The 22029-nt window shown below is 54.2% G+C and overlaps 1 protein-coding gene across 3 annotated transcripts in view; it reads left to right on the top strand.

The window, feature by feature from the left end:
- Positions 1-3286: 3286 nt before the first annotated feature.
- FIGNL2 (fidgetin like 2) overlaps positions 3287-22029 on the top strand; it is a 28539-nt gene continuing 9796 nt past the window's right edge. The window contains exon 1 of one of the 3 annotated variants that reach the window (XM_049883176.1): positions 3287-3584. Coding sequence is in view for 1 of the 3 variants with exons in the window: in XM_049883172.1 (XP_049739129.1) it covers positions 4460-4595 (136 nt within the window). In the remaining 2 variants the exon portion in view is untranslated. Of the gene's footprint in view, positions 3585-3897; positions 4124-4373; positions 4596-22029 lie in introns of those variants that run through there. The other 2 variants (XM_049883173.1, XM_049883172.1) reach the window with 2 other exon arrangements.

The following is a 22029-nucleotide window of genomic DNA, read 5'->3' as shown; positions in this document are numbered from 1 at the left end:
AACCTTCCCCACACCTGGCCCTTCCATTTGGGCTGTGAGCAGAAGCTCCCCCCACCTCACAGTACACCCTTTGGGCCAGTACCCCATGTTCCTTATAAATCCAGCCCCACTGAACTCAGTAAATGCCCACATCCTTTTTTTTTTTTTAAATCTCTAAGAGTGTGTCTGTGTGTGTAGGGGGTTGTTGAGCAGGATTGGGTCAGCACTGGGAGTTGGGCCTGGAAAGCCAAACAGAAAGAAAAGGACTAGGGCTTCCATTTGTGGGGGGAGCAGCCTGAGCCCAGGACAAGTGAGGGGGTAGCAGCCAGCTGGGTGTGGCATCCTTTGGGTAAGCCTGCCTTTGGGTATCCCCTAACTGGGACACATTTCCTTCCTTTCCTGCTTCATAATGACTCCTGAGTGGCAGATCCAAGGGACCACAAAGAGAGGTCTCCCCGCCCTTTCCTCTTCCTCTCTTCCATTTCTTCTTCCCTTCCTCTCCCCGACCCCCACCTCATCCTTCCCCAGGGCCCTTTTCTTTCCTTCCTCCTCACCCCACCTGCTCCTCCCTCCCTCACTCCCTCTCTGGCTTCCACTTCCTCCCTTCAAAACCCTTAAAGTGGATTCTCCCTAGACCAGCTGGAGTTATTTTTCTTAATGTTCTCAGAAAGGCCCTGTTGTAATTCTCTGGACTAGTAAGGTCACACACTTGCTCACACCCCTTCCCATATATACTTATGCCCCCGCCACAGACACCAACAAGCTTGTAGGGGCACTCAGCTACACACCCAAGTACAGCACCTGACCTCTCTGGGTGTGAGGTCAGTCCTGGAATTCTCCGCCTTGGATATGATACAAGCAAAAGGGCTTGCAAAGAATGGAGGCTTCTCTGCAGAAAACAAGCATTACTGCCATCATTGCCACTATTATTATCCAATCCATTGCTGGGCACTTGACCTGCCTGGGGATGATCACAACAACCAGCCTGACCTCAGCTGGGGTCTCTCAGGGCACAGACCCCTTGGGTGGGGACAGCCAGGAGAGGTGTCAGCAGGGAGTCCTCAGAGATCAGACCCCAGTGCCCTGCCCAGGAGGGCAGGAGGGAGAGACATGATGAAGGGCCATTTGCCAGGATTGAGTATTTGTCAGCCTAGGAGGCTGGATGATGTATTAACATGACTTTAATGAGCTTGGGGAGGAGTAGTCACACTTCATTGCCTGAGCACTGGTGCAGGATGGGGGCTGAGGGGTGAAGTGACCAGCCTCACCCCACCCACTAACTAAACCCCTGGACATGACCCATGGCCATTTGCCTATCCCCAAGATGCTGAACCCCACCTCATGGAGTCCAGCAAATGCCTTCTCCAGATGCTCACCCATCCTAATATCTCACATCCCTAGAGTCTTACTGGGAAGGCCTTCTTTAGGTCTAACCTTGGCCTTCCTATCAGAACTGCAAGATTGTTTTTTCCTGGGCTTTTGGGGGATGAATTCAATTCCTTCCTTCAACCTGGGCCCCTCAGTATAACCCTACACCCATTATCCTCTCCTACCCTGGAGACTGATGGATTGTGGCCCCCAGTTATACCCAGAGGCAATGCCCTGGCAATACCAGGCTTGGCTTCTTAGTACCAGTCCTGCTTGTTGAGGTCCCTTAGCTTATGTGGACATTGGTCTCTTCCTTAACTCCTGCCTCTGGTCCTTAGGGAACCTGACAGGTGGGGTAGAAAGAGTACAGTGGATTCACGATTCAGCTCTGCTATGTGACCCCAGCCAAGTCAGCTCTCCTCTCTGGGTCTCAGTAAGGAAATAGAGTTCCTCCCAGCTCTCCCTCTCGGATGGTAGCTGGGACTCCCTTTCATCCTGCTTTTCTGGTTCTGAAGCCAGGGGCTGCCCTAGCTTTCTGAGCTTTAACCCATCCCTCCCCTGTCCCAGGGTGTGGTCTCGTGAGTGTAGGGTGGAGAGGAAGAAAGAATTCTGGGGTGTGGAGAAGACCCGGACCCTAACCTTGGTGAGCTGCAGAACCTGCTTGGGTGCTGGTCTTGTTTCTATGTATGGATCAGGAAAGAAATGAGAGCAGTTGCAGGCCATGTCCTTCCCTTTTCCTGAGTGGTATCCCTTCCCTGTGGGTGCCACTGGGTCACTGAGACCCTAAAGCCTCCAGAGGAGTCCTCATAGAAGGGGGGCATTTAGACTTGCAAAACACAGAGGATAGAGCCCTACTCTGCTGGGTGGGGCTGAGGGTGGGGGTGGGGGCATCTTATCCTGCTTGTACTCAGAGAGGCTGAATAGCCATCTAAAAGGAAAAGACACCTTAAAAGAGAGGACCCTTAACCACTGCCCTTAGGTGGGAACACAGACCCTCTCAGTGGTGGTGCAGTGGTTAAGAGCTCAGCTGCCAACCAGAAGTCAGCAGTTTGAATTCACCAGCCCTCCTTAGAAACACTGTGGGGCAGTTCTACTCTGTCCTTTAGGGTCACTATGAGTCAGAATTGACTCAACACCAATGGGTTGGTTGGATGGTTGGTGTGTTCAACATTTCTGCCAGGAAATTTATCTGGACTCACCTAGCCTAGGCGTAGTCCCTCCTCCTACAGCCTCCTGGAGCAAAGCTGATTCCCTGTGGGCTCCTTAAACCAAACCAAACCCGTTGCCGTCGAGCCGATTCCGACTCATAGCAAACCTATAAGTCAGAGTGGAACTGCCCCCATAGTTTCCAAGGAGCACCTGATGGATTTGAACTGCCGAACTTCTGGTTAGCAGCTGTAGCACTTAACCACTATGCCACCGGGTTTCCGCTGTGGGCTCCTTGCCAGGCCTTTATCATCGCTAAAGGGTTGTGTCTGAATGTCTACCCTTAGACTTCCAGCTCCACGGATGGCAGGGCAGTACCCTTTGGGCTCTCTCAGGGGTTCCCAGCACCTAGCCCAGTGCTTAGCATAGACACTCAGTACATACATATCTGTTGAATTAATGCGTTAATCATTGCCTTCAGACACCTCTAAACAGGCCAATGTCAGATTCATCCTCCATCTTCATCTCCATTCATCCTGCAAGGCCTAGTGTGAAGCCCGCTTTCTTGGGGGAATCTCTCCAGTGACGGTTGCCATTTAGAGGTCACACCCCACCCTACCCACCCTTTGCTACCTATGTCCCGGTCTCGGTTCTGCCCATTGCCCCCCCCCTACCCCCGTGGTATTGGTGCTGAGCTGTGGCCTTGCCTCGCTGTGCATCCCGGACTGGCAGCAGAAACCTGTACTCAGTAAGTGCTCAGTTCACCTGGGGGTAGGGGAACGAGGGAGATGAGTAAGCGTGAGTCAACAAGGCTTTGGCCAAGGAAATCCCAGGAGAGTAGGTCTTGGGCGGCTAGCGGACTGCGGGCCGGCCCCGCTGCCTTCCCCTTTGCCCTTCGACCCAGGAAGCCGCTCACACCCAATGGACACGCTCAGCGGACCCGGCTGCTCCCCCACCAACAGCGGGCGGCTCCCCCACCCCTACCCGCCTGCTCGGCCTCCACCTCCACCCCAACTTCCCGCTCCGAGGGTCGGGGAGAGGCGGGAGCGGGCGGGCCTGAGAGTGGAGCAAGGACACTCCCCACACCAAAGGTCATTTGCTCTTTTTTTTCACCCCCTCTGTGGCTAATTTATTTTAGAGCTAGGGGAGGGCGAGGGGCGGGGCGAGGCCGGGAGGGTTGAGAGGAGGGGCCGGGCGAGCCCAGGGGAGGTGGGGGCAGGGCGGGGGCGAGGTGGGGGAGGGCGGGGAAGGATCCTGGGGTGGAGAGGGCCAGGGAAGGGGCGGGAGTTGGGGGAAGGGAGGGGCACAAGGGGAAGGGAGGAGCAGCGAGAGGGGAGGGGAGCAAGGTCTTGGGAGGGAGGGCGCTGGGGGCGGGCGAGGGGAGGCGGGGGTGGGGGTCCTGCCAGCCGGGGGAGCCGGGGCGGCCCCTTGTCCGGCCACCCCCACTGCCCAGTCCCGCTCCCGGCCGCGGCGGCCGCAGCAGCCGCAGCAGCAGCGGCTCCAGGATGGTGAGCGCTGCTGCCCCCCAGCCCCGGCCTCTCGCCCCCGGCCCGCGCCCCCGCCCCGGCCCCGGGGCCGGACGCCCCCCCGGGCCGCGCACACTCACCTAGGACCCGGCCGGGATGCCGAGGTACGGGGCCGCGGTCCAGGGCGGGGGCAGGCACGGGAGCGCGCGGGAGGGCCGGGGTCAGGGGGTGGTGACCGTTCGGTCGGGGTGTCCGGAGCTTTGTCCGCGCTCGCGGGGCCGTACATGGGCCGGAGAAGGCGGGGGCTGGGGGTCGTGGGGTTCAACTAGGCGGGGGTCGGAGGGCAAGGCCGGCGAGAGACCCGAGCCGGTGCGTGGGAGCCGAGGGTCACTTCTCGGGGGGAGGGGGCGGGAAGGGAAGGGGATCGCCGCTCGGCCGCTGACCGGCCCCCGCTTCGCCGCCCCTTTGGTGCGAGGCTGCAGCAGTAGCGAGCAGCGGCTATGGGGGAGCCTGCCGGATTGGGGGTCCGGGAATCAGAATTTGCGGGTTCGGGTCCCAGAAGGAGCCTGTGTCCGGAGCTCGAGGGCCGGCCCGCAGGCCCCTCCCTCTCCGTCAGGTCTTTGTCCAGCGGACCCTGTGAGTGTGGGAGGGGGGTGGGGACCGGGTTCTTGGCCCAGAGATTCCCCGGCATCGTGACGGGGCAGTGACAGGAGACTGAGACACCTCGGGCCGGTCTGTCCCTAATGCCCACCCGCTTCATTTCTTCCCTTCTGGATCGGGAGTTCTCTCACTTCAGAGTCAAGGTGTTACACGAAGCTGCACTTCCTATCACCCATGGGCTACAGGCCACAAGGGAGACCCCTGAGCTCCCAGCTCTTTACTGAGAGCCGCCTAAACTTCGCCACTCGAAGAGCCTTCTGTTGGTTTATGTAGAGACTCCCCATGCTGGGAATTCCTCTTTAGAGGGTCCCCGCAGTGTGTTTGGCACACAGTAGGTGCTCAGCAGATGTTGGCCCTCCTCCCCGGCCCTTCCAGGCTCCGGCCCCTCCTGGGGGGAGGAGGCCTGGGAAGGGCCTGCGCGGGGGAGAGTGTGAGCGGCTTGGGGCCTGGGCCCAGCGGCAGCCGGGAGCGCAGGGGTGGGTGGACGGGTGGGTGGGCTGTTAAAGGGACGGTCACTAAATCAGGATTAGGCCGTGGGCCTGTCAGGCTGCCTGGCCCTGTCTCCATGGATACCTAATTTGGAGGAGAATAGAGGACGGAAGAATGTTTGTGTTGTTGTCCGCACCGGGCTGTCGCAGCCGAGCGGGCTCCTGTCCTCGGCCAGGCAACGAGGAGTGGGAATCCGGTTCCAAACCAACTCCGGGCTCCCGGAGGGGGCCGTTCTCGGTTCCCGGGGCCCAGAGCCGCCTGGACTTGGAGTGGGCCGGGTGATGCCGCGGTCCAGAGAACTCTGAACCTGCAGAGGGACCCCCCAGGCCCTCCCAGCGTCCAACCCGAAACCCCTGCGCATCCTTTCTGGAAAAGGACCGGTTGGGATTCCTCAGAGTCCGCTTCCCGAACCTTCTAGTCCGGGAGCAAACACCGTTCTCTGCTGGGCCTTAGCAGAGCTGAGGGGCTTGGTGCGGAGGTTGGGCCGGGACCCCGCAGCAGCGCGGGGCTGGGACAACAGCCAGAGCTGCGGGGCAGGGGGGCGGGGCGGGACTTCCTGGAGTGGGCGAGGAAAGGGGCGGGGCTTGCCCGGACGGCTGTGCTGCACCGGTGACAGGTCTCGTAAATCCCCTTCCCATATTTAACACAATTTCATTTATTTCCACATGATTCCATTGATGTCCACAGTAGCCATGCCTGTGAGGAGTGACCCTCGTGCCCTTGCTGGGGGAAAGCCTTCTTGGGCTAAAGGGAGTTTAGCTGTGTAGGGTGGTGGAGTTGCTTCTGGCAAGGCCCAGATAACCTCCATTCCCTAGGGGGACGAGGAGTAGAATTGAGAGCTAGAGAGACACGAGGAGGACTTTGGTCTCCGAGGCGCTGAGCGACCCTCTGACTGTGGAGTGGCCGTGTGCTGGGCTCATGATCCAGCAGTTCCGGACAATTTCCTACACGATCCAGAGGACAGAGAAGAGGGACCCAGACCGAATGTGGTGTTCCCAGAGCCTTTTCCTGCCTTCCTCCTGGTGATCCATGGCCACAGCTTTTTATGGAGGAAGAATCCCCTCCCCTCCTCTGCCTAGGCTGCAGCTTTATTGCTGAGATCTCAGGCTCTCTCCACGCAATTTCACGCTCTCTGGTTTTGCTCCTGCTGTTCCCTCAGCCAAATGCCTTCCCCATTGTCCTTCTTGCCACAACCTCCTCATTCTTCAAGGTCCAACTTGAACCTTGCCACACTACCTCCACGCAGCCTCCCCAGAGCCCCCAGCTCTTGGCATTTGCTCCTCCCTCATGGGACTCCTTGCCTTGCACCTGTGTCTCTCTCCAGCCTTTGTGGCTGAGCCCACACTAGGCTTGGCCTCTTGGAGGACAGAGGCAAAGCATACACTTCCCTGCATCTATACCCACTGGGCCTGGCACAGGGCCTCGCACTTTGTGGGTGCTCAGGCGATATTTGTTGGTGGATTTTGTAAGGGCTCTTAGCCAGGCAACCTACAAAGCATGGAATCTGGCCACTTTCAGGCAAATAACTCTGCACTCCTGGGTGGGTAGAGACCCTTGGGCAGGCTTCTTCTCCCCCTCCTTTCCCTCTCCTCCTCTCTGACCCTCCCCCCACCCCAAGTTCAGGGAGGACTTTGCCCCTTCCTTTCCCCACAGACCAGCATTCTTTCCCTGCCATTATCATCCTGTTAAACAGAGAGGCCAGTCAGGATCCATATGGATCACATTAACAATTGCTTATTATCTGGGCCAAGACTCCCCCTATCCCCACCCCCAGCTTCTGCTACTGCAGTTGTTGGACCCTTAGGAGCCTACCCTTCCCCCTACCCCTGCCTGCCCGCATCAGCATTGGTTGGTCAGTCAGGGAGGGCAGGGGCCAGGCTAGTCTCCCTTATTTTCCCTGTGCCTTTTAGCAGGACTTTGCCTCTTCTTGACTTGGCTGGCAGTTAATGACTCCTTTATCCTATTTAATGAAAACCGGGTTCCCCACAGGATCACAACTCAGTGAGTGTCCAGAACTGCATGCCTGAGAGGTAGACTCGAGGCCCCAGCGCACCTGTGGTAACACTGAGAGCCCCTGTCTTCCAGTGGACAGAGGCTGTGGGCAGTGGCAAGCCACACTGGGCAGACCATGGAAGGTTCTGTGATCTCAGCCCTGAGCTGGCTCTGCTCCTTCTGGGAGCTGGTGGGCTAGTGAGGGAGATCAGGGCAGGGGAGGCTCTGCAAGGCTGTGTGGAACTGGGTCCCAAGTCTTGGGCTGCAGGCAAAGAAGCAAGAAATCAGTGAGAGCTTCATGGCTGCAGCTAAGTTGGCCTGGAAGGATGAGGTGTGGAGTATATGTTTAAATGCATATAACCCAAGAATACTCGGGATGGAAGGAACCTTGGAGATTACCCAGTCTGGAAGTCCATAACTTCTTTTGATTTATAGACCTCTTGGAGGGAGGGAAGTTGTCCCCAGAAAAATGCACTTCTATTTATCAATCTACACCAGACTTGGCATTCTGTTTTAAGGGTTCTTGGACTCCCTGAAGCCCATAGGGACCCCACATGGAGAAGCCCTCATCCTAGTCCAGCCTACTGTGATGTGCTAAGTCAGAGTTGGGCCTGAAGCCCGGGTCTCCTGGTCACCACACTCAGTGTTGTCTCCATGGCCTTATTACTGGCAGGGGGATAGCAGGAGCCAAGGGACCAGGGATAGGTGCTGGACTAGTCCTCAAGTGGGGAGGAATCACGCTCCTGGGTGAGGGTCTACATTGGTCATTTCATTTCTGAGTTTGGGGTCTGGTGAGACAACGTCCAGGATCTTTTTGTTTTAGGGTCTACTTGTTTCCCAGAAAAGAAAGAGTGACACGAAAGCCTAGCTTTTCTCTGAACAATTTTATGAGTCTCAAAAAATCATTTAGTTAACATTTATATAGCGCTTATTAAGCATTCTCTATTTCTTTTGTTAAATGGGGCCATGGAGGGTGTCCACCTCATAAGCATTATTGTGAGGACTCAATGAGGCAGGTGTTAAGAGGTGGGAGCCCTGAATTCTAATCTTGAGTGACTCTGCGGGTCCGTGCGGGGCAGGTCAGAAATTCAGGTGAAAGTGCTTGGGGCTGTAACTGTTGTTGATGCTGACATTTCTCTGGTTTGTCCAGCCAAAGAGAAGGGACTACAGTGGCAACCATTCTTTTCCTTTAGCACTGAGGTTTGTACAGGGTCAGTCTTTGAAATTCACCTTGGGGCCTGGGGAGGGGAAGTTCTCAGTGAATAGGAGAGTTGGGCAATGCCATAGGCAAGCCTGCACTGGGCTTTGGCCCTCCCCGCCCCCCCCATTTTACAATGACCTGCTATGGCCCCCACCCTGGGGAAAAACCACCCTGGGTTGCAGCCACCTTGTCACTAATCAAGTATAACCCTGAGCAAATGATTTAATCCGCCTAAGTCTCAGTTTCTTCATCTGTAAAATGGGGATGAGAACACTCACTGATGGCTTCAGATAGTCTACCGCTTTGTCTCTGAAGTCATGCCTACCTCTAGTGACCTGCATAGAGGTTGAGAACCCAGGGTTGCCAGAGAAGCACCTCCCCGTGTAGGAGTGTGCGAGGATGTGCATGTGAGTGAGAGGATGTGCGTGTGAAAGTTCTAGCCCACAGCAGGGCGGTCTTTGAAGTCCCTCCAAAGGAGAGCCATGGCAGACAGGGGGGCTCAGGAGATAGCTGGCCAGCTTGGCTCCCTGTAGGAATCTGGGAGGTAGAAGCATCACTTCCTTCTATCCCCTCACTGCCTGGGCTGACTCAGGCCATCTGGTCCCCATCCCAGTGCTGGGATTAATCAGGGTTGGATGGAAAGATGTGATGAAGAGGCTGCATTTTACTCTTACCAAGCCTGTGTTGAGCACCTACTATATCCCAGCACTGCGTAAGGCCCTGGATGCACCTCAGCCAGGCTCCAGGGTTGGGATTCCTCCACACACACTCACTGGTCATCTATGTACCAGGCCCCAAGCTGGGGCTTTCACCCCTGTGATCTCCCTTAACAGCCCTCAGCTTCCCACACAGCCAGGAAGGACTGGAGGCTGTCCCTAGCCCTGGCCAGTGTGCAGCATGGCCATACTCACAGCGCCCTTGGCAGGACCCTGAGTCAGGCTCTGGCTGTTTCATTCAGGCAGCCATTCGTCTAGCAGCCATTATTTGGATGTGGTCCCTTCTCGAAGGAGCTTACTAGACTGGGGACCAGCGAAGAGGCAAAGGGACAGGCTATAGTTTCAGGGTCACTTTCCTGTATGTATTCTCTGGGGAGAGGGGAGCCACTGAGGCCCTGTGAGCTGGGGAGTGGTACGCTGTGGAGAGAGGATAGAATGGGTTGGAGATGAGGAGTGTAAGGGGAAAAACTGGTTATTTGACAGCAGGGCCTTGTAACAGTGACAAGGGCTACTGCTTAGGGAGAGGGTGGAGTGGGCATTGGGGGCTGAGTGGGCATTGAGGGCCGGAGTAAAGGGGCGTTGAGAAACTTGAAAGCCAGCTTCCTGCTCAGGGACCTGTGTCCCTACCTCCAGGCCTGCTGACTCTATTTGGTTTGTTTCCTAAATCTCTGAAACCTCTGGGCCCTATCCCTTCATCTAGCTGCATCCTGGGACTACCAAGCCCCTTCTTCTTCAGAGCCAGGGAGGTACCAGGTAGAGAAGCCCCCTGGCACAGGCAGCCCCTGCCAAGACTAAACTCCTGGAAGCTTCTCAGGCAGCAGGAGGTGAGGTGCCTGGGGCCTGCCTTTTGGGGGAGCCCGTGAGATCCTAGGGATGGGCTCCTGTGGTGTGTGGGAAGCTGAGGGCTGTTAACGGAGATCACAGGGGTGAAAGCCCTAGCTTGGGACCTGGTACATAGATGACCAGTGAGTGTGTGTGGAGGAATCCCAACCCTGGAGCCCGGCTGAGGTACATCCAGGGCCTTACGCAGTGCTGGGACACAGTAGGTGCTCAACACAGGCTTGGTAAGAGTAAAATGCAGCCTCTTTATCACATCTTTCCATCCATCCCTGATTAATCCCAGCACTGGGCTGGGGACCAGATGGCCTGAGTCAGCCCAGGCAGTGAGGGGAGATAGAAGGAAGTGATACTTCCACCTCCCAGGGGTTCCTCTGGGTGGAATTGGTGGAACACTGAAGACAAGTTTGGTGTACTGTCTCGTTGCTCTCAAGAAACTTGCTGATTGATGGAAACAGTGTTTTGATTCTCCCACCCTTGTCCTTGCTGCATTTCAGTTAGAATCTCGAGGTAATCTAAACCTCCACCCTCTTGAGCACTTTACAAAGGAAGGTGCAGTAGTTGGGAGAATTGGGAAGAAAAAGTCAGTGACTGGCTCATTTGGTCCTTGAATGCTTGAGAGTCTGGGGGTATTTATTCTTCTTTCCAGGCCAGTGGGGAAAGAAAGGTGGTGGGATTCAGATTATGCCTGAGAAGGGGCATCCCCTATTCTCATGGTGCTGTTCCCTCCCTGCCTAGACTGCCTGTCTCTGACTTCTGTTGGGACAGATGGGCGCCCCCTTCCACCCAGCTCCTCAGAGAGGTGGCATGTCCATGTCATTAGTGGTGGGACCCTCGGGGCTCTCACTCATCCAGGAAGGAGCTCCTTTTCCACATGGGCTGTGTCCTATCTGGGATGATGGTTCTTAGATCACCATTTTTACATAGCCCTCTTCAGGCTAGAGTGTTGTGGTGCCACCCATGTTGGAAAAGATGAGGCTTTCTCAGTGGGGTGGGGACAACAGCTGGAGGATGGAGTGGAGCAGCTCAGGAGTTCAGTTTGGGGCTTGTTGAGTTTGCAGCGTTCATGAGACATCCAAGTGGGGGTGACTCAGAAGACCACCAGGCCACTTCTGCTACCCTGCAGAGAGGAGAGGAGCAGCCCTTCAACCTGCCTGGGAGTACTCCCCCAGTAGACAGCCTTTGATGCTGAATGTGTCTACTGATGGGGAGCTCATTACTTCTAGAGAAAACCCACTTAGTCTCAGAGCTAAGTTCTAAGAAGGATGGTAGGGAGAAGAGGGGGCTACCCGTAGGCACACAGTGTGCCACCTGACAGTTGTTCAAGTATCTGGAGATACTGGGTCCTCAGCGGTCTTTCTTCTCCAGATTAAATACTCCCTGTTTCTGTAGGGATGGTCTCCAGGCAGCTCCCTGTCCTGTCGCTCATCCCCCTCCTCAGGTAGGCAGGGACCCTAACCAGGGCCATGAGTATAGACTGAAGCCAGACTCCCCAGCCTGGGGGCACGTCTTAGCTTGGTGACTTAGGCAAGTTAACTGTGCCTTAGTTTATTCATCTGCAACATAAGAATAACAGTAGGACCTATTACCTACGGTTATTGTGAAGACTAAATGAACTATGTGTGTAAAGCACTGAGAACAGTGCTGGGCATGTTTGAGGTGTTAGGAATTCCATACTCGGGGCGGATAGACATAGGGATTGCTGTGGTTGTTCAGTCTTAGCACCCTCCCCTCAATTTCTTTTCTGTCTTTGTTCCTTTGGCCCTGAGGGTGTGGGGGGCCACCCCCTTGGGGACAGCCCTGCCCACTCACGCCCAGGTAGACCGGCTGGGCTGCATAGCTGGAGTTACTCAGCTCAGCACCCCTAGGGCTGGGAAGGGGGTAGGAGGGGGCCAAGGCAGCCACTAGGGGAAGCCTGGTAGGCTGCCTGGGCCTGTTTCCTTGCCTACTGTCAGGCCTGGCCCTGCAGGGGCGTGTCTCTCAGTCTACTCTCATGCACAGGAGAGGGGCATATCTGGGGTCAGGAGACACAGGATCACCAAGATGTTAAAGCTTAAGCCTCTCGGAGGTCACATGCCATCCAAACTGACTCATTCAATCTTGGATCTAGGGGAGGATGGTGTTAGCCCAAGTGGAGACTCTAGGCTCTTGAGCTGAGTCTTGTGCTCTGTGACCCCTGAGGAATTTGTATGGAATTGTATTCCAATGTTATTAACTTCATTTGTAGTCCCATGTATTTTATTTTATGCATTTTAAAGTATTTTGAGAACAGGGCCACAGGTTCACCGGACTGCCTGTGGCCCAAAACTGGTAAAGAGCCCAGATCATATCCTCCATTCCACGCCTAGGCAGGGCCATGTCCTGAGGCAGGAGAAGCCCCAGATGCAGACCCATGGGGAGACAGGCACTTGGAGGGTCTTACCCAGCTCCAGATAGTATTGGCATCTGGCCTGGGCAGTAAGGATAGCCACCTTCGCTGGGTGCCTGCTTGATGCAAGTCAGCTCACTGAGTCTTTCAACAGCCCTGTGAATGGTCATTGTTTTTGTTGTTGGGTGCTGCCAAGTTGATTCCTACTCATAGTGACCCCATGTGACAGAGTAGAACTGTTCCATAGGGTTTCTTGGCTGTAATCTTTATGGAAGCAGATCGTTAACGTCTTTCCCCTGTGGAGTCACTGGGTGGGATTGATCCACTGACATTTTGATTAGCAGCTGAGCCCTGAACCGTTAAACAAAACAAAACAAACCCAGTCTTAACTGTTAGCATCTCCATTATGCAGGTGAGAGATCAAGAGCCTCAAGATGGTAGCTGACTTTAGCATGGAGGCAGTGTCAACTGCAAATCATCGTACCTCAATGAAAAAGTAAATAATCTTTTTAAAAAAGTAATTACCAAAAAAAGTAATTACTATGGTAAAGAAGTACAGAGCAGCCTTACTCCAGAGGCCCTGCTCTTTCTAGCACCATTGAATCAGGGAAGGTTTTCTGAGGGAGGGAACTTTGGGAGGGAAAAGGCAGGCTGAAAAGGGAGTAGAATGAGATTGCTGGGCTGGAGAATGGCTTGTGCAAAGACTCACATGCAGAGGAGGTCTGAGCAGTAAACGGAACGGGGAGCCCAGTGGGACAGGTGATATTGACTCTAAAGAATGGCTTTAGAGTGGTAGCACAGAGGCGCCTGGATTTGCTCTGGGAGCATCGAAGAAGGAGCCAGCAACAGGCTTACAGTCAAAGGGACACAATAACTGGGAGCCCTTCAGCTGCAGAACTTGGAGCAGGTATTCTAGGCAGAGGGACCAGACTGAGCAAAGCCCTGGAAGTGGGAGCATGTGTGTCTCAAAGAATGGACTGATATGGCTGGAGGAGCTAGAAGGGGCTGGAAGGAGGGACAAACCTACCTTTGGTGCCAGGCTAAGGGGTTCGGCCTCCACTGTGTGTTCACTGAGGAGTGATTCTGTATTGTAGGTGGGAGGACTACCCTGGTGACCATGCAGAGTAAGGATTAGGAGGGTAGAGAGCAGAGGGAGCAAGTTCTAATGTGGAATCTCAGGGGGACGTGAGAGCTGTGGGTGGTTCCAGAGAGAGTTGAGGGGACTCAGGGAGCAGTTAGACAGCGGTAGCTGCCAGAGGCGGAGACACAGGGGCCTCAACATTTCTAGCCTGGGTGAACATGAACAGACGAACTCTGAAGAGAGAAGGGGGAGATGTTTTCTCTGGACTTGTTGAGTCTAATGTCTTGGTGGACCCCTAGGAGGTCCTACTAATTCTTGCCTACAGATTCTAGAATCTCTCAGTAAGATTCCCAGGAATGATGAAAATGTGACTTGGGATGAAGTTGGGCCTGGGCCATTGTGGGCTATCATTAGGCACCTGGATCAGGAGCGTGCAACCTTGCCTGGGCAGTTTCTAAGTGGCAGAAGGGTGTGGGGCATACCAGGGTCCTGGGCTCCTCCCTCTATTGTCAAAGGTGGAACTGATGAGCGATGCCCCAAGTCATAGGTCAGAGGGGCCTGAGGGGTGGGGTGAGGCCAGGAGGCCCTGGGACTCAGACTGCATTTTCTGTGGTGATGAGCTCAGTCCCCACACAGTGTCTGGAGACCCACCAGACCGCTCGGTCAGGGCCAATCAGGGAACTCTCTCCTGCAGGGGCCCTTTCCACTATGGGGCCCAGCAGGCAGCTCAGAAGCTACAGCTTCTCCCCTTGCAGTCCCTTGAGCCCATTGGACCCTTCCGGCCCCAGAGAGCATCCCCACTTCTTAGAGTTGAGTCAGAGCCTACCCTGGTGTCTTGCCCTGGTGTCCTGCGCAAGTGTCCTGCTCCAGCCCCCGGCCTCCCTCCAGCCAGGCTTGAAAGTACTACCACTCCCTCATTGCCCACACAGCAGCGTGTGAGGGAGGTGCTGTGCCCTACCCCCCATCTCACGTCAGAGGAAACACAGAGAGGTTGAGATACTTGTCCTGCATTGCAGAGGCTGACTCTGAATCCAGTGCTCACTCCCTGTACTGTCTGACCCATGGAAGGGAGGCAGGGCCCAGATGGACCCCTGGGCTGGCTAGAGTGGACTCAGAGACCCCTGGTCCTGGGTCAACCTTTCAGGCTGGCCCTCAGACGCCTGCCTAACTTGAGTCACTAATGGGTCCAGGTGTGTTCAGGGCCCTGGGAGCAGCCAGCGAAGGCAAGGAAGGGGGAGAAGAAGGGATGAAGTGTGTCCCCTGTAGAATGGGCTTTCCCAGCGATCCTCCCCTGGCAGCCTGTTGTGGGGACTGAACAAGATAATGGAGATCGAGCCCCCAGCCTGCCTAGAATGAAATGGCCTGTGGGAGGATAACAGCTCCTGGCCTGCCCTTTGGAGCCCTCTGGGAAGCATGGAGATAGTTACCTCTACTTCTCTTTCTGCCCTTTCTTCAGGGCCCTCTCTCCAGGGCCTAGAAGTCACAGTCCACCCCTAAACTGCCCCAATTTAGCTCATGGGTAGTAAGAAGAGAGGTGTAGTTCCCTACCCCTCCTGCTGGGTCCTCTCAAGGTCCCAGGCTTCCTTAGTTGCAGGTTGAGTGGTTCACGTGGACTGCGCTACCCTTGAACAATCTCCAGGCCCCAAAGACTCACTTTACCTGTCTTGGATGAAAACTTCCTTTCACTCAGGCAGCTCATCTCAAGCGGGCATTAGAGACAAAACAAATGAACCTTGCGAAGCCACCTTGAGGTGGAGTTGCTCATAGCCCCGGAGCTTCCCAGAGGTACCGCTCCTTTAAAAAATAACACTTGTTCAACAGAAAGGTTTTCTGTTGCCGACGGGCAGTTAAGCAATTGGTTACTAACGGAATGGTTGGCAGTTCAAACCTACCCAGAGGAACCTCAGAAGAAAGCCCTCGCAATTTGTTTCCCAAAGGTCACAGCCATGAAAATCCTATAGAGTATAGTTCTACTCTGCAACACCTGGGGTCACCATGAGTCGGGATCAACATGATGGCAACTGTTTTTTTTTTTCGGTCTTAAATGTTATTGTTAGTTGCCATTGAGTCCATTGAGTCCATTGTGACTCATGGCGACTCTATGTGTTACAGAGTAGAACTGCTCCATAAGGTTATTTTGGCTGTAATGGAAGCAGACCACCAGGCCTTTTCTTCCTCAGTACCACTAGGTGGGTTCGAACTGCCAACTTTGGGTTAGCAGTTGAGCGGAAACCGTTTATACCACCTAGGGGTCTGGTGCAGTAAACAAAATTTAGGTAGGGTGTAGATGAATTTTGTTTTCTCTGTTGCAGGGGGTGCAAGAGAAGGGGGTCCTGAAGTTGGGAATAGGGTAGCAACAAGGCTAGTTCTCCCTACTTGGTTTCTGCAAGGAGATGGGTTGGGGATCGAGAGAAAACCTGCTCTGTGTCCCTGGACATTGCCTAGCCTTAGGGCTGAGGTGAGGACCAGGGAAGGAAAGGTCTCAGAGCATCTGCTGGCAGCTATCACACCAGGAGGAAGGTGAAGAGAAAACTTGGAGGCGCATTTGGAGAGAAGGCCGTAGGGGGGAGAGTAGGGCTTCAGAGCTGGAAAAGTGATTGACAGTTCTGATGAGGTTGAAGTCAGGCCTGGCAGCCTCAGGGCAGCAAATGAGAGAAAAAGAGCTGTTATTCACAGAGGGCAGACAAAGATGGCCACCAGGCTGAGGTACCCCTGCTAAAAGCAGCCAGATCACAGGGGTACAGGCAGGTCTCCAAGCCCAGGGGACAAATGCCACTCATGGGGTCTGGGGGTAAAATCGAGCCTACAGGCAAAACGCTGGGAACTTGGTGTGTTCTCTTCCTGTGTCCAGCTTCTGGGTCCCCAGGACTTTTGGTGAGAGTGGGGCAAGCCCTGGAGCCACCCCCAACCTCCTGGGGTAGTAGATAGGCTGTTTGATCAGTGAGTGTGTAAATCGGAATTTTATGGATCGCTTATTCACTGCTGGAGCTGGGGCCCCCAAATTCCTCTGTGCCCCAGAATGCTCAATCTAACCCTGAGCTCCCCTCTGGGAGGGGAGGGGAGGACAGCCCCCCTCAGGCCCCCACCCCTCCTGCTGTGGCTCTTCCCAAGGCCCCAGGCTTTGTCAGTTGCTGGTTGAGCGGTTCAAATGTGCTAATACACTCCCTGGGGGCTGCCAGGCTATGGGACTTACCCTTCCGTGCTGTGATTGGCCAGTGATACCATGGTGGGGGGGGCGGGGGGGGCGGGTCATGGCAGCAGCTGGGAGGAGGTGTGTGTGTATGTGTGTGTGTGTGTGTGTGTGTGCCTGTGCGCGGATGCTAGCATGTGTGCCTATTTTAGGGGAGGGGCGGAGGGTGTCCACCCTGCTCAGACCACTGGACGGAGAGACAAAGGGTCATCATCTAGGCCTGGAACGTGGATTAGGCCCAGAACAAGCCTCGTCCCTACCTGGTCAAGCTAGTTAGGGAGATGTCTTGTCCATTTTACATCCCCTTATTACATCTTGACATGGTAGGGTTTTATTCACTGAATGTTGAATGGTTGGATGGATGAGTGATCACGTGAGTGACTGCATTTTAACTGGGGTTGTGTCTGCTGGAAAAGTCCACCACCTACCACCTACAGATTCCTAAATCTCCCCCTAAGATTCCTAAGTATATCCTCTCCCCTCACTGAGATTCCCTTTAGCCCAGGCCTGGTCAGACATCAAGGCCAGACATGAGGGACTGGCCAGGCCTCAGGGGACACAGCTGTGACCCCTGGGCTCTGTCGCCACTTGAGAGTGCTTTCACTGTGGTCATGTTTCTTCCTCCCTGCCGTCCCCCATCTGTCCTTGAGATTTGAAGAGGATGAGGATGGTAGGAAGGGGGGAGGGGTGTTGAGCAGCTGATAGGGGAGGGAAGCACAGCCCCAAGAGCCAGATAACAAACTGCCCTGTCCTACTTTCCTCTCCTCCTTTTCAGTCTGCCTCTTCTGTCCTGCCCTGAGTTTGAGTTCAGCAGGCCGGACGGGCTGGGCTGGTAGGGAGGCAACTGGCCCAGCTGCCCTGCCTTCCGTCCCTGGGGAAGCTGCAGTCCAGCCTAGACATAAAGCTGGCTCTAAATCCCAAGGAGATCTACCTAGAGGGCCTAAGAAATGAGAAAACAAGAAAACCAGTTGCCATCAAGTTGATTCCAATTCATAGTGACCCCATGTGTGTCATAGTAGAACTCTGCTCCACAGAGCTTTCAGTGGCTGAGTTTTTGGAAGTAGATCGCCAGGTTTTTCTTCCAAGGCTCCTCTGGGTGGACTTGAACCTCCAACCTTTTGGTTAGAATCCCAGCGCAAACCATTTGCACCACCCAGGGACTCCAGACTCCATTTAAGTTCAAGATAAAGCTGTGGAGGCTCCAGGTGCAGTAGATTAGACATCAGGACGCACTCTGGCTGCAGAACCGAGCCCTAGTGGGGATTAGAGTGGCGATGTTCAGTAGCGCTTTCTGCGATGATGGAAATGTTCTGTATCTGTGCTGTCCAATATAGCAGCCACAACACCACATGACTGTTGGGCACTTGGAATGAGGCTAGTGCTCTTTAGGAACTGAATTTTTAATTAACTTAAATTTAAACAGCCACATATGGCTAGTGGCTACTCTATTGGACAGCGCAGGATTAGAGTTTGTGTTCAGGGTTGAAAACAGGCTCTTGGGTGCAAATCCTAGCTTTGCCACTTCCCAGCTGTGTGACCTTGGGTAGGGCTCTTCCTGCCACGCTGTATTCCCTCCCCCATTTGTCAGCAGAAAATCGTATCACCCGAAAAACGTCATCTGCAGTTAGTGAAGAATCTGTTCCTTTGGATGGCTGAGCTGCCTGGAGAGGTCCTGGGCCATGAAAGAGACAACACCCAGGGACAGACCAACAGCCCAGGGTGGGAAAGGAATTCTGTGTGGAGCTCTAGACTTTGAGGCATCTTAGGAACTTCCTGGGGAGTGTCAGTCCAAGAAGTCTTCCTAGAAGAGGGGGGTGTGGGGCAAGGTTGGGGTGGAGCTGAGTGGTGAGCCAGGGGATGGGTGGGAAGCTGTGCCTGAGAGCCTCACCCTGGAGGCCTGCTTATTTGGAGCTTGACATTAGAGCCTTGTGTTGGGCTCCCAGACACCTTGGCCAAGGCTGGGGTTGGGAGAAGACAGAATGGGCTGAGTCCCAGATTCCCTCTTAGCCACTTATATGACCGTGGGCGAGTCACTTCCCCTCTCTGAGCCTCCATTGCCTCTTCTGTAAAATGGAAGAGAAAAATGCCTATCTGCCAGGGAGGTTGTGAGGATGAAACTGAATGATGGCTAGGAAGTTCTTTGTAAACACTAGAAGGCTGGGAGAAAGGAAAGCTTTATTCCTCAAGGGTGTTGGGCCCCTGGTCTGGCCTCTCAAGGCGACAACAGATGGTCACAGCTTGGCTGTGGCCCTGACCGCAGACACAGGCAGGGATTTCTGCACTCTGCCCTCCCCCCAGTGTGTGCGTGCGTACACACACACACAGACACAGACACATACACACACACACACACAGCCCAGATGGGGGCCCGCTTGGCCAGCCTCCCCTTGGCTGACCTCCTGCTGTTTGGCATTTGACATATGAGAGGCCAGGGCCTGAGCACATCCCCCCACCACACACCCAACCCCAGAGAGGAGCCAGACTGGCGGGGAGGCCTCACTACCTCGAGAAAGCAGGGTCCCAAGGGCCCTGATCTCTTTACCATGTGTCCTGTGGCCTTTGATGGGAATTCCATCGCCCCTTTTGCTCTCTCCCGCAGAGGCCTGACTAGGGGAGGACAGAAGGAGGGAGGTTAAAGAAAAGGAGGCTAGGTGGGGTCCCTGGGGCTAAGATGGGTGTCCCTCAGCTTCAGCCAGATCAGGGCCAGGTAGTTTCTTCTGGTGTTCACAGTCACAAGCACCACTTCCGGATACCCTTCCCCTATTCATTCTTGAGGTAATTCCTTGGCTTTACCTCAAATTTATTTACCCTGGATTTTTCCATTGTTTGAACAAAGGAACAGTTTCAAGTGTCTTTGCTCACCCATCCATCCATTTTATTAAGTGCTTTTTTGCCAGGCACTGTCCACGTAGTGGTTAAGAGCTACATCTGCTAACCAAAAGGTCGGCAGTTCGAATCCACCAGGCGCTCCTTGGAAACTCCACGGGGCGGTTCTACTCTGTTCTACAGGGTCGCTATGAGTCTGAATCCACTCGATGGCCAGGGGTTTGGTTTTTTTTTTTTTTTGTCCTAGGTGTTTGGGATGTAACAGGGAACAAAAACTAAGCCCCTGCTCTCATGGAACTTAAATTCTAGTTGGCACACAATCAGCCAACAAGTAGGTCAGATTATGATGAGTGCTATAGAGAACATCTGGTGAATGGGACAGGGTCTGACAAAGGTGGGAGCCATGCGAAGATTTGGGGAAAGAGCTCCAAGCACAGAGCACAGTAAGGGCAAGACCCTGCCCCCGCCCCACCCCCTCCCCCCAGGTGGGAGTGTGCTTGGTGTGGGAGGAGCAACAAGGAGGCCGGTGTGACTTGGGGAGAAGCAAGGAGGGAGAGCCGGTAGGTGATGAGGCAGAGAGGTGATAGGAAGCAGATCTTGTAGGATCTGGTAGGCCACTGCAAGGACTTTGGCTTTTATTTGTGTGAGCTGGGAGTCACTGGAAGCTTCTGGGTAGAATGACATGATCAAGGGTCATTCGGGCTTTCCTGTTGGTTTTAGATGGGGACCACGAGGGGAGGGTAGAAACTGGGAAGCCAGACTGGAGGCTACTAGGCTACTGCCGTCACCCAGGTGAGAGATGTCACTGGAGGTGGTGAAAAGTGGTTGCATTTTGAATATATTTTGAAGCTAGGACCAGTCTGATTTGCTGGCCTGAGTATGAAAGAGAGAAGTTAAAGATGACTCCACGATTTCTGATCTGAGGAACTAGAAAGGATGAAGCTGTTGTGTCCTGAGCCAAGGAGGAATGAAGGAAGGGTAGGCTGGAAGTGGGATGGAGAAATCAGAAGTTCGATTTGGGGACATGTTAATTATGCCTATTAAATATTTGAGTGGCGATGTCAGGAAGTGGGGAAATCCAGGCTGGAGAAACACGTTTCAGGGTCCTCAATAGACAGATAGCATCTGAGTGTTTAACCACCAGGGCTCCTAACCTAAGGGTTGGTGTTTCGAACTCACCCAGTGGCTCCTTGGGAGAAAGACCTGACGATCTGCTTCTGTAAAGATTACAGCCAAGAAAACCCTATGGGGCAGTTTTACTCTGTTACATGGGTCATTATGAGTTGGAATCAACATGATGGCACCCAACAACAATGTACAGATGGTCAAAGCTATGAGACTGGATGACCTCATCCAAGGACTTAATGTGTGGAGGGAAGAGAAGGGCTCTAAGACTGATTCCTGGGCCATCCAAGACTGAGAAGGGCAGCAAGAGAGGCTGAGGAGAAGTAGGCGGGGAGCCAGTGGAGGAGGGATCCCAGAAGCCACCTGAGGAGGATGTTTCCAGAAGCAGAGTGATCAGCTGAGTCAAGTAGTTTAAGGCAACTAATTTTTTGTTGTTGTTGTTGCAAAAAGCAAGCTGAGAGAAATAGGATGTAGCTGGAGGAGGATCAAGGGAATTTTTTGGCTTCTTTTTTTTTCTTTTCAAAAGATGGGAGAAATAACAGCATGTTTGTGGGCTGATGAGAATGCTGCAGTAGAGGAGGAAATTAATCATGGAGGAGAGGGGAGAAGTGATTGAACAGTGTCCTTGAGTGTGGTAAGTGGATGGGACTGGTGCACAAGAGGAAGAGTGCAGACAGCTCGCCCTTGGTTCTTGCTGCCAGGACTTCCTCAGTGTTCCCAAGAAGGCGAGTGGCCCATGAGAGCGGAGGGAGGGTGCGTGGAGGAAGCAGGACTTGGCATGAGCCTTGGAGGATAGGAAAGTGAGTTGACAGATGAAAGGCATTCCAGGTGGGTGGAACTGCATGACCAAAGGCCAGCAGGGCTGAATGAGCAGGGCTGATTCTTCTAGATTCTTTTTTTATTTTGGGGAGGGGAGGCAGGGTGGGAGGAGGAAGGTTTTTTAGGCACTGTGCATGGGGAGGAAAGCTGGTTTACATTGCATCCGAGGGCCAGTTTTTCTTCCCCTCGAGGGATCAGAGAGGCTTGTGATGTTCACAGGCAGTAAATAGAGAGGACAAGCAACTTGCCCCAAGACACACAGAGAATCACCCCAGCATGATCACCATACTTGCCCTGCTGACGGTTTCACTCCTCAGAGCTCATGGTTGCAGCCTCCATCCTCATCTTCCCATCTCCATTGTCTTACCCCCTCTCCAGCACCAAGTTCTCTGCCATTTCTACAGCCAAGGAGTGAGTTTAGGGACAGGGAGGAAGAACATTTAGATCTCATGGGCAGGTCCCTGCCCCCCTCAGTATGCATCTGGGCCTTACCACAGCCTGTGGAGGTGGGAAAATGCCAGCCCACAGGGAGGAGGCCTCCTTTCCAGTCCCAACTCTGCCTCCAGAGAGCTGTGTGGCCTTGGTCAGGCTACATAACCTCTTTGGGACTCAGTTTTATCATCTGTAAATAATACCAGGTTTGGTGGGGGTATTGTGGGTATTAAGGAGATAGCACACATGAAGGTGCCCAGCACTTCCTTCCTGCTCAGCTCTGGTCCTTCTTTTCTCACTGAGCCTCCGAGCTGGGACCTCAGTGAAATCAGGC

This window comes from Elephas maximus, chromosome 4, assembly GCF_024166365.1.
Source record: "Elephas maximus indicus isolate mEleMax1 chromosome 4, mEleMax1 primary haplotype, whole genome shotgun sequence".
NCBI classification, from domain to species: Eukaryota; Metazoa; Chordata; class Mammalia; order Proboscidea; family Elephantidae; genus Elephas; species Elephas maximus.
This window is presented reverse-complemented; position numbering and strand designations above follow the sequence as displayed.